This window comes from Artemia sp. Qi Xiang Cuo, chromosome 20, assembly GCF_049724085.1.
Source record: "Artemia sp. Qi Xiang Cuo chromosome 20, ASM4972408v1, whole genome shotgun sequence".
In the NCBI taxonomy this organism is placed as follows: domain Eukaryota; kingdom Metazoa; phylum Arthropoda; class Branchiopoda; order Anostraca; family Artemiidae; genus Artemia; species Artemia sp. Qi Xiang Cuo.
This window is the reverse complement of record NC_142813.1, coordinates 34,956,980-34,969,834: the sequence shown is the minus strand read 5'-3', so window position 1 is coordinate 34,969,834 and position 12,855 is coordinate 34,956,980. Positions and strand designations below refer to the sequence as shown.

General features: G+C 36.5%; 1 protein-coding gene across 3 annotated transcripts in view; it reads left to right on the top strand.

Moving 5' to 3' along the window:
• The first annotated feature begins 3,580 nt into the window (after positions 1–3,580).
• The window catches only part of LOC148940140 (uncharacterized), a 192,452-nt gene continuing 183,177 nt past the window's right edge, over positions 3,581–12,855 (top strand). For all 3 annotated transcript variants that reach the window (XM_089105811.1, XM_089105812.1, XM_089105810.1), the window contains exon 1: positions 3,581–3,716. In XM_089105811.1, the coding sequence (XP_088961937.1) occupies positions 3,663–3,716 (54 nt within the window). In that variant the 5' untranslated portion in view covers positions 3,581–3,662. The remainder of the gene's footprint in view (positions 3,717–12,855) is intronic.

Here is a 12,855-nt window from a genome sequence, read left to right as displayed (position 1 = left end):
TCTTTTCGTAGAAGGGGGGATTTTTCACAGGAGAAATTCTCCATGGGGGAGTTTTCTACGAGATAAATTCTTCTGAGGGAACTTTTGCGATAGTATCTGACTTTGCGAGTGTGGGGTTCTTTCCCGGAAGAATTCCCCACGGCGTGCGATTTCCGACATGATTTTAGAAACAATCAGATATAAAAGTCTTTTTCAAAGAAACAATTTCAGCCTGAATCGTTCGCAAAAAGTTTTCCGGGGGAATTTCAGTGGGAGGGGGGGGTGATTTTCCTGTGAGTGGGTAATTTGCGTCGGAAAAACATTGCATGGAGGGATTGTCCGTGGGTCGAGGGGAGGAATCGTCCATGGAGGAGGAGCTGGACTCCCCGGCATTATTTAAAAAACGATCAGGATATAACAAAATAACAGTTTTTTTCAACTGACAGTAAGTAGCTATAACAAAACTTAAAACAAACAGAAATAATTACGTATTTGAGGGGGTTGTCCCCTCCTCAATACCTTGTTCTTTATGCTAAAGTTTGTTTTAGAACTTTTTAAAAAGCTGATTATTCTAATTAAACGGTCCTTTGTGTTTCAGGATTCGTTCCTAAGGAGTTTGGACAAAGCGTTAAACTTTAGCGTAAAGAGTGAGGTATTGAGGAGGGGGCACCCCCCCCCCCTATTTACGTAATAATTTCTTGTCGTTTAAGTTTTGATATTGCTCCTTACTTTCAGTTGGAAAAACTTGTTTTTTTTTCTTTAATTTATACATAGAGCGAAGAGAAATTGCTATTATTGTATACAATAATCCAAAAATAAACAAAAATTAAAACGAATACCGTAATAACTTAAAGCATAAGATAACAAGTAGTGCTATTAATATAGATAAATAAATGAATCATAAAGTGAACTGGAATAAAAAATGAGCAATCAAGGCAAATTTAAAATGGGCAGAAGCTACAAAAAATAGGAGCAGGACTACCACCCCCTGAACTTTGTAAAGGTCAGAGTGTCATTTCTGCTTTACTGAAATCAAAACATATTTAGATATATTTTCTTCGTAGCCACCTACTTATGTCTTACAGCCACCGCACTCAAGAAGTAAAGTTAGGTTAAAGTTAGGGCTTTAATAACATGGAAACTACAACTGAAAATTATGTAAATCAGGTCACCCAGAACGCACTATACTAAATGGTATTTTAATGGTTTTCTAACCTAACCTAACCAAAATACCAACTTTATATACAAAATATTTAATAAAAATATACCCACATTGTGGTTTATCTCTCTCCGAACGTTAAGCTGATTATCACCGAGTACATACTGAAATACAGAAAGAAACCGGTTTTACTCAGACCAAGAACTTGAATGAGGTGGCTATAAGACATAAGCACCTTTTCTTTAATAATTATAATATTAAAAAATAAAAGAATGTCGAGACTTCCAGGAGCTATAGTATTATTATTATATATTAAGCAATCAGTCTACTTTCATTAGCTCTTTCCAGCCATCTTGATTATTGTCTTCTTTTTTCGAGGTTTTGAAATGTTCTGTGAAATGTGAAATGTTCTTTTTTTGAAATGTTTTGAAACTGTTCAAAATGCACATCGTTGGCAATAAAACACAAATGAAACGCAATATGTTTAGATGCTTTATGACAGGGGGAGGGGGGGGGGGGTTAGGACACATTTCATCTGTAAAACTTGATTAACCCTAGGATACTGTTTTGCTGATGTTGATGTAATGAAAAATAAGAAAGACACTACCCGCAACACTAATCGTTTTCAGTGAAGCGCAAGTAACACTCTAGCTTCTCGAAATCTAGGGCGATGGTCACACTCCTTTCTGTGGTACTTTCTGTCCGTTTTAAGCTAAAGTTGATTGCTTATTTTAATTTTTGTTCATTGTAGGATTCTTTTATTCACCTTTAGCAGTACGTTTTATCTTATTATTTGATGTAACTATTCTTTTTAGTTTCTGTTCGTTCCGTGTTTCATTTATTCATTGATAATAATTTCTGTTCTTTTTGAAATGAAATTATCATATGACTTAATCTATGTTCGTCTTATTTTTCATTATGACACTCTACTTTTCTTCGAAAAATTTTTTCTTTTGGAAAATATTTTTTATTGATAGATTTCAAAGGGGCTGTCTTCGTCAATCAAATAACATCATTGGTTTAAGCAACAACAACCTCCCCCCCCACAAAAAAAATAACGATCATGCATATGAAAATACCCTACTCCCTCTCAGTGGCGGAGCCTGTATTTTTTTAGGGGGGGGGGCGCAAAAGATGTTGATACGAAAAAAATAAATTTTATGGGGGCTGCAAAATAGGTTGATCCTAAAACCTTGCTGGTTGAGCAAGTTTAATTAACACAAACTTGAGTTAATTGAGTAAATTACACTACTTTAGACTACGCTAGGGAGGGGGGTGCATGCCCCCTCGCCCCCTCCTGGATAAGCCAATGTCACTCTTATCACCTTACATATAAAGGGGTTTAAATACAGTTTTTTTTCCAAAATCCCTAGGTACTTTTAGTTTATGAAAAACCCTGCTTAGTATTTTCAACATCTTAGCCCTGACTTCACAACCACCGTATTTCAAAAACTCAGTTATCTTACCATCAATATCTGAAAATGCATTATTTTTCAAAACAATTTAATATAAATTCTAACTCCCCATCTCTAAAAATTCTCCCTTCATTTCTAAGTTATCTGAAAGCACCTTGTTCCCCTCATTCCCTTTAACTCAGTCCCCCTATAACACAACCCCCAATTAAGCCTTGTTTATAATTTTGTGCTTCAAATTAGGCAGCAGCATTACATAGAGTCCATTTGTAACCCTTGTAATTAGTCTTCCTTCAAACTGTTCCCCCTACAATATCAGACCAATTACTGTTATTGATTAAAGTCTACCACAACTTACGTCAGTTATTAGTGCAATAAAAGCCCCCCCCCCTCTTCAAAGGAGATTTCTTAACAAACTCAAAAAATTCTCTTTACTTTTCTGTTGTTTTTTCTTTCAAATTTGGGTCCCTTCCCAGAAATAAATTCTTGTATACGCACTTGCTACCAGTCACCTAGTGAAAAATATTCTAAAATTTTCTGTTTGTGTGTTTGAGTAAAAAATATGTGTTGAAGTTTAGCTTGTTAAATTTGGAGGCGTCAAACTGTCTCTGCTTTTTTTAGTATTCAGAAACTCTTTTTTTTATTATTATTTGGCTGGTCTATGGTATTCTATGCGGTTGCCATGTCTAGTCTAAAACATAACAAATTAGTAGTTAAATCAGTTTGTTACGGATCGATTAATTTAATTTTAACTAAAGAAAAGAAAGTTTTGCACAAAGGATGTCTTGTTGTCTTTCAAGAAATAGATTTCATACAATGTTATAATGCTTCCTCTTATTTTAGTTACCAAAAACGCATAAACATCAATCATTCGCACTCAGGAATATGCTTTTCATTGATAGGACATAAAAGAGTTCTTTTCTTTCGGATCTTCACAAAACTTTTGGTAAACGCCTTGAAAAAATAAGCACCGCCTACTTTGATTCAAGATCTCTTCTGAGATGTCCATCAAGCTTGATGTTAGTTCAGTAAGATGTCCCGTCCTTTGCGGTTGATCTAAGATATCTGTGTCAAGCATTGGATATTCAGAAAGGATACGATAATTCGTAACCATGAGCGGCACCAGTAGCACCTTAATCATCGTGTATTTGCTTTATTTGTTCAAGGTACTTAATATTCTTCCTTTTAGTCCGTAACCAAAAAAGGTCCTGACTCTAGAAAGTCTTTTCTTATCAACACTCAAAATCTTTGTGTAAAATTCTGTTCCAAAACTAGCAACAAAAGAGAAAGACCTTTCAATTCCCCACTCAGTACTTTTTTTCCAAATATAAAGTTCCCTGGCCTACCCGTGACAATTGCATACCAACCCTTAACGCAAGGATATAGCCATAGGTTATGCACAGAAGTTTGCTGATTTTTTTTTTTTTAAAATTGGTATTATGAAGGAATTGTTAATGAGAAATGAGTAAAAAAAAAATTCTGTACTTTAATAGTAGCCGGACAACACGCGATAAGTGAAGTTTGGTTAATGCTAATGAAATAAAACAAAGTATGATGACAATTTTATGGTTCAGAAACAAATTTGGGCTATATATTTGCATATTAGAGGGGTGGGGGGGGGGGTAAACCATAACATATATTAATTACGTAACCTAACCTAGGTACCTTTTTTGTCCCCAAGCTCCAAAAAACAAAAGTTTAAATATTATAAACGCAGTGACAAACCAGGGTTTGCAATCCAATTATCTATTGAAAGAAACCCGTTTGTCTAGTTTCTTAAGCGTCTTCCCTTTATAATATCTCGCTTGTTGCCCAGCTACTAGCCTACTAAAGTACCCACATCTCTTACTGGTGTAGGCTATCTTAGAGGTCTTTTCTGATGATTAAAATAAGGGATTTTTACGTAGGCCTAAATGTTAGGAGACGGTCTTTACAAAGACGACTATAAGGGAAGAGTAAGAAATTCAAACAATCTGTTTGGTTGGTTGGAAAAGATCTATTCCAAGCTGTTAAATGGAAAAGCTGAGGCAAATCTCGTTTGACCCGTCGGTGTGTTTGGATTGCTGATGATTCATCTTTTTTTTCCGACTATAGTCAGCAAATATTTCTGCAGTAAGCATATGAAATTTTGTATCGTTCAAAATCTGCTTTCACGGGTATTACCGTCACCAATTACAGCCAGAACATGCATACTAGAGATGATTCATTTACGTTGTACTATAGTTACACTTAAGTTTATAAAGACAATCTGTTGGTACTTATGCATTATAAATAACCCACCGCTATACACGAAAGAAGTCAAGCTTGGTTAATCCTAATGAAATAAAATAAAATGGGATGAAAATATAATAGTTTAAAAACAAATTTGGGTTTTATATTTGCGCATTAAGGGGGGGGGGTTAAATCATAGCATATATTAAATACGTAACCTAACCTAACCTATGCTAGGTACCTTCCCCCCTAAACCCCCAAAAACAACAGTTTGAATATTGTAAACGCAATCTGAAATCACGCTTTGCGATCCATTTATCTAGCAAATACCCGTTTGCCTGGTTTCCTTGTACAGCCTATAGCGGTCCGTTATTTATAATGCATAAGTACCGATCTGTTCAACAAAACGAACTCATTCAGACGCCAAAGTCAAGATACAGCCGACAAGAAACTTTCAAATGACGAATTTTGACACAATTTAGAGTAAAAATTAGTATTAAGTGATGTTTCAGGAAATATTTTTTTTCTGAAATAAGTATTCTTATACGAAATTAAATGCAATCCCCATGTCAGTTATTAGAGCTGCATTATCACTCACCGGAAAGAAACACTAAGAATTTTGAAAACTAATTTAAGACATTATAAAATACTTATTAATATCATTCCTTGAGGCAAACCAAAAAGCTCTACCTGCCTGCCCTCCTCCCCTAATGATCAAATATATACCCTAAATTGTACATACGCAACGAATTTCCCATACGTAACTCTTTTCTTCAAATTGATTTAACTGCAAACAAGTAAGCGAACAGCGATAAGCGTGTGGAAAATTAATTGCGTATATATAATTCGAGGTAGGCATATATATATTTTACCATTATAGGGGAGAGGGGTAAAGTTTGTTGTTTGCCTTAGGAATGATATTTGTAAGTATTTTAGAATGTTTATAGTAGTTGACAGAATATTATTGTTTTCTGTTGGAGAGTGGAATTGCTGCACCAAGGCCGTATCCCTGGGGGGGGGGGGCTAGGAGGGGGTGCCCCCCCCCAAAAGTTTTTTCCGCATCGTGAAAATTTAAAAAAAATTAAAAAAAATAAGTTTTTGATGCGATTTTTAAAGTTTTTTTTTACTCCCAGAAGAAAAATCCTTTTGTGCTCTCCCCCCCCTTCCTGAATACGGCCCTGTGAAGCACTAATATCAATTGTCAAATATCTATGCATATAAATACATTCTAAGACCACCTCGCAATTTTCTTAGAGCAAATACTCTTTGTCTTTTCAGTGTTAGACGATTATCTAATAGAGTGTTATAGTTAAATAGTAGATTTTAAATAGAAACAGCAAATTTGTTGCTGAGCATTTAGCTAAATATGGTTAATCTTATTTTATTTACTATCATTTTGACAAGCTTGGAAAACCTATAAATTAGAAGATTCAATGCCTATGTATAAAAAAATGTACAAAATCTACGTTAGTTAGTCCTTCCAAGCTGTTTTAGCGGGACAAAATCTCTAAAACAATATTTTGGGCTGGCTTTAGTCTCTGAAAATCTCTGCATTCGGTGCTTATGAGCTTTCAAAACTCAGTTAGGTTATGTATACCTGTTGCTGATGTTCTTTTTCTCTGATACACCATGAACAATTTGATGTGATTTTTTTTCATAACCCTCGTGACATAATAACTTTATTGTCTTCACAATTGAAAACTATTACATATTTTGACAAAATCAGGTCGTTTTTCATCGGCAAACGGTAGAGAACGTGAAAATTTCACCGCGAAACGCGATGACGGTATATAACAAAAAAATTGCAGTTCCGAGTTTTAATAAATTCTTTATGCTATTTAAATCACGTAGTCATTCTTTTTTCTACTATTGTTTACTATCTGTATTTCCCTTTCTTGTGTCGTTTATTTAGGTACCTTTTGATCCACGGGGGGGGGGGGAATTTTTTCGGGTAGATTTTAAAAAAGATTTAGTTAAAAAAAAAAAAAAAACAAGTTGGTACCAAGGTTATAAAATTTCGGTTTTTGGAAATTTTACCTTCTCCTGCGGGTGGTCTTTGAGGGATTAACTGATTTAAGCGGGAGAGGGGGTTACAGAAATTATTTTTTACTATAAAAGAATGAAGAGGGGTATGGGTTCATGTCACCTTAACAGTCGGGCTGAGGATTGAAAAAGTGCTTTGCTGAGAAGGAAAGCATTATTCGCCTGTTCTTTGTCTTACAAAAGTGCGTTTCTCGGGCTTTTTCTTGCTTCCCCCTGCTTACTTTGTTCGCTAAGGTTAGCAGCTCCTCCCTTGCAAACAACCCTCAATTTGCTAAGATACCCCTTACAACCCTCTATACCGGGACCCTTCGGGAGTTTAAGTTATTCAAGTGACGAGGTCGGGTAGAGGAGCGATGTACGTAAATTCTTACTCCGGAGGAATGAAGATGCAAACATGTCTCTGCTAGTCTAGAAAAGAATCGGTCTCTTTTTGCCCAGCTCAAAAACTTTTGTTACCTCCTTCTTATAGTCACTAAGGTGATCAACTCTTGTCTTAGACCCTCGGATAATTCTATCCAAGTCAAGTTTTCAGAATTTTTATTCCCAGTGAGCATGGCCGTATCCAGGGAGGCTAGGAGGTTTTAACTCACCCCTCCCGAAATGTTCGTCTGACTCATAAAAAAGCAACAATAATGAATATAAACAAATCTTCTATATGTTTTTTGAAGTTTCTTTTATACCCCCCCCCTCACGAAAAATCCTTTTGTAGACACCCCCCCCCCACCAAAAAAAATCCTGGATAAGTCCTGCCAGTAAGGGTATTCTAGATTTTTAAAGTTTACAGCACTTTTCGTTGCTAGGATTACTAACGTTACTAGTAAAGATTGATGATACTTTGTAATTTTTGACCGAGTATAATCTACAATTTCTTTACAATATGCACACGCAATTTGCCAGGGATGGATCTAGAGAACATCTTGGGGGGGGGGGATTGACAAGGGCACCAAACAGACCACTATGGGGGGCGGGGAAAAGTGAAGAAGCTGCAAAAAAAGCACCAAAATGACAACTTTATTCTACAAACCGAGTGAAAAAAACCCGCACAGCAGGCGCCACACCCCAATCGGGGGGGGAGGGGCAGAGCTATAGTGTGACCTCTGCTTGTAATAGTAACGATATTTTATGATGAATAGAACTCATCTTTCCATCGTTGTTGTTGGTTCACATTATCACATTAAATGTATTCTACTTTTACTTATTTGTTCCTCTCATTTCATTGTATTTTTTTTTAACTTGGTTACAGAATCTCTACAATTGCTTCTGCAAAATAAACTTTGAATGAAGATTCAATTATCTTATAATTAAATATGCTAAATAAACCTCACCAGATTTATTTATGATTAGATTATGTATGGATCATCAGGTAGCGAAGAGAAGCGTTCCCAGGTATATCTTTAAGGAAGCCGTTCACGTTGTCTGTCACATCCTGAATTTCAATCAGTATATGACAGTCCCAAGACTCATAAGGGATTAAACACTTGCTTCATACGTGTAGACTGGAGGTGGAGGTCTGACAGTACGGTTAGACATCACAGGTGAAGAGCCTTTTGAGCTGGATTCTTAAAAATATTAAAAAAAAAGCTGTCCCTTCCTCAATGCCCCGCTCTTTGCGCTAAAGTTTTTTATTGTTTTAAAAAGTAGGTGTGAGAGAGTCAAACTTTAGCGTAAAGAGTCGGACGTTGAGGAGGGGACATCCCTTTTCATATACGGAATGATTTCTGTTCGTTTTAAGTTTTAATGTCGCTCCTCACTTTCAGTTAAAAAGACTCGTTTTTTTTTATTTATAAAAAATAACCTAATAATAACCTAAGCTTGATTTTTGTTCCAGTTATTTAAGAATGCCTCCTGAATCACAAAGGCGGTTTAATTAGAATATAGCGTAAGAGTCAGCTGTTGAGGAGAGACAACACCGCTCATATACGTAATATTTTCTGTTCGTTTTAATGTTGCTCCTTGCTTTCAGTTGAAAAAGACTTGTTTTTTTATTTAATTTTTGATCTTTTTTTAAATAATGCTGGGAAATCCGGCACTCCCTTCATGGAAAATTCCTCCATGGAAAGATCCTGCCACTTAACCAACCTTCTCCCCCGACCCCCCCACCAGAAAAAATCCCTCCTGAAAACGTCTGTATACTTCCCAATAACCAATACTATATGTAAACAACGGGCAAAGTTCACAACTTGCAGCCCTTCCCCGGGGGACTGTGGGGGACTAATCATCATAAAAGACATAGTTATTAGATTTTTCGACTATGCTGAACAAAATGGCTATCTCAAAATTTTGGTCGGGTGACTTTGAGAAAAATATGAGCATGGAAGGGGGCCTAGTTGCCCTCCATTTCTTTGGTCACTTAAGAAAGCACTAGAACTTCTAATTTCTATTCAAATGAACCCTCTCGCGATATTCTAGGACCACTGCGTCGGTACAATCACCCCTGAAAAAAAACACGCATTCGTGATCTTTCTTCTTGCAAAAACTACAAAACTCCACATTTTTGCAGATAGGAGCTTGAAACCTCTACAGTATGGTTCTCTGATACGCTGAATTCAATGATTTGATTTTCATTAAGATTAAATGACTTTTAGGGGCTGTCTCCCCCTTTTCGAAAATAAGGCAAATATTCTCAAGCTCGTAACTTTTGATGGGTAAGACTAAACTTCATAATACTTATATATTTGAAATCAGCGTAAAAATTCGATTCTTTTGATGTATCTATTGGTATCAAAATTCCGGTTTTTAGAATTTCGGTTACTATTGAGCCGGGTCGCTCCTTACCTACAGTTCGTTACAAGGCCGTGTCCCAGGGGGGGGGGTGGAACGGGCACAACCTAGCCTCTAAACCCGGGTTAGAAAATGCGTGACCACCTCCCCCCTCCAGAAAAAAAAATCCCGTGTGTCTATGCCACATTAGAGATGTGCTCAGAACTACTTATAGGCTCGGGCAGGGCTAGAGTCACAACTCGTGTAGGCCTACGCTTACAGTCAGTGCGCAACCCCTTGAAACCACCCAAGCAATCAAGAGGGTTGATGAGTAAATCCCAAAGCTTAATTGTCGAATACCCTGTAGAGCAGAAGAGGGCTAATTATTTTTTTGACAAAACCAATGAATGACACGGGCTCGCTAGCCAAAACTTGGTGGCATAAAAAAATGTAATAGCGTGAGAAGCTAAATCTCTCCCACGGTCGGTTCAATGTCACACTAGTTTACAACAGGTCAAATACAAAGAGAGTAGGGTGCGGTAAGTGTACCAACCATAAATTAAGGTAGTATCATCTTAAGCCAACACTTCTAGATGAATATCTTGATTGGTGGAAGTTTAATTGCAGCTATGATCAGGTGCCCCAATTTAAGATATGTGCAACCAAATATTTTATTTTTAGTCAACCTCAAGACCCAGAAATGACTAATTTATTGGGAAGGGAATGAGTAGGCTTATAGAACATTGCGAATTTTTCTTGTTTAGGAAGCTACGATGGGCTTTATTTGTCGGAGATGACTGAAAAATAAATAAGAAATAAGATTCAGCTGTTTTTAAATGAAATAAATAAAAAAACATTTTTTTTCACTAAAATTAAGGAGCGACATTAAAACTTAAAACGAACAGAAATTATTCCGTATATGAAAGGGGCTGTCCCCTCCTCAACGCCTTGCTCTTTACGACAAAGTTTTTATTGTTTTAAAAATAAAGTTATGTGACAGAGTCAAACTTTAGCTTAAAAAGCGAGGTGTTGAGTAGGGGACAGCCCCTTTCGAGTACTGAATAATTTCTGTTCGTTTTGTTTTAATGTCGCTACTTATTTTCAGTTAAAAAAAATTTGTTTTTTTAACTTCTGAAAGTTTTTGAATTAATACAGCTTTGATTTTGGCTCCCCATACTTGAATAATTAAAACGAAATTTGCATATTAATTTTTTTTTTTTTGGCTAAATGACTTTCTCGAAATTTTGTTTTGACGTAACTTACGAATTAATTTGCGTAACGATATTCTATATTTGGATGTTTTTATTACGTATATGAGGGAGTTTTCCCCCTAGTCAGTACCTCACTCTTTACGCTAAAGTTCGAATTTTGTTCCAATCACAAACCCCTGAATCATTCAGGCCGATTAATTAGAATAGATAGCTATTTTGAAAGTACTAAAAAAAACTTTAGCATAAAGGGTGAGGTATTGTCTAGGGAGCGAACCCCGTCATATACGTAATAATTTCTGTTCGTTTTAAGTTTTTATGTTGCTCCTTACGTTCAGTTGAAAAAACTTCTTTTTTTTTAATTTCATTTCTGATCGTTTTTTTTAAATAATGCTGGGAAATCCGGCGCCCCCTTCATAGAAATGTCTCTTCCCCGAAGAAAGCATCCAAAAATCCAAAAAGAAAACATGGAAAAATCCATGAAACCCCCTAGAAAAAAATCCCTCCTGAAACGTCTGTATACTTCCCAATACTATATGTAATACTATATGTAAACAATGGGCAAAGTTCATAACTTGCAGCCCCTCCCTCGGGAACTGTGGGGGATTAAGTCATCCTCAAAGACACATTTATTCGATTTTCGACTATGTTGGACAAAATGGCTCTCTCAAAATTTTGATTGGGTGACTTTGGTAAAAAAAATGAGGGTGGGAGGGGCCAAGTTGTCCTCCAACTTTTTGTTCACTTAAAAAGGGCACTAAAACTTTTAATTTCTGTTCGAAGGTTCCCTCACACGATATTCTAGAACTACTGGATCGGTACGATCACCCCTGGGGTGAAAAAACAACAAACAAATAAACACGCATCCGTGATCTTACTTCTGGCAAAAAATACAAAATTCCACATTTTTGCAGAGAGGAGCTTAAAACTTCTATAGTAGGGTTCTCTAATGCGCTGAATCTGACGGCGTGAGTTGCATTAATGTTCCATGACTTTTAAGGGTTATTTCCCCCTTTTTTCAAAAATAAGGCAAATTGTCTCAGGCGCGTAACTTATGGTGGGTAAGACTAAAGTTAATGAAACTTATATATTTGAAATAAGCATAATAATCTGATTCTATTGATGTATCTATTGGTATCAAAATTCCGGTTTTTAGAGTTTCGGTTTACTATTGAGCCGGGTCGCTCCTTACTTACAGTTCTTTGCCACGAAAAGTTTGATCAACTGAGACTCACTTGTAGATAGCATATAAGTTCGTCCCAGCTCTATGTAGGTATGTGTACAGGAATTATCTTCAGTAAAGGGGGTTGGAGCGTCTCCCCCCCCTTCTTTTTTTTTTTTTTTACCTTTTGTGGTTTTTTTAAATAAAAATTTTATTTATTAAAAAACTGAACTGGTTATTTTAATTTAAAAACTGAAAAAAAAACGACAAAATTCCCCTCCTTAGAGTTCAAAAAATACATTTACCCCTCCCCCTACAGTTCCAGTCACTGGAAGGAGGGATAGAAAGAAAAAAATTAGATCTAATTTAAGGTATTTGAGATTAAAATGAAGTCTTTATAAATGTCAAGTTCCGGTTAGGGGTCCGGGCCCAGAGAACCCCTCTCCATACGACCGCGTGCTGCTTTATAAATCCCTTTTATTCACAAAGCAAGCTTAGTCATGTGTGTTATTGAACGGTGTTTTGTTGCCAGCCAATGACAAGGTAGTGCCACTTTCTTTTAGTGCTTTCCGGCTCTTTAATTACATGTAGCCTACTTACTTAGTTCTCACCAAGCCACGCTTTCTTCTTGAGCTGCTCTTCTCAGTAAATATTGTATTCTCTATTGTTAAACTCCACCAGTGGTGTCGTTCGGTGGGGAGTGGGGCAAGGGGGACAGTTGCTCCCCAAAAATTTGGAGAAAAATTATTATATAATCCATGCCCCTTGACTTTCCGGACGTAGATCCCTTTGCCCCCCCACCCCCCCTCCCCCTGCTGGAGTCACGCCCCTGAGCTCCACTGGAACGATAATTATTTTAATTAGAACTTAGACTTAAATTGTAAGAGTAATTTTGAGTCTTCAAGTTTCCTTTTTTAAATTATAGACCCACCTTTTTAGTATTAGAGCCAAAATTCGGCTTAGGGTACTTCCTTATTAGAG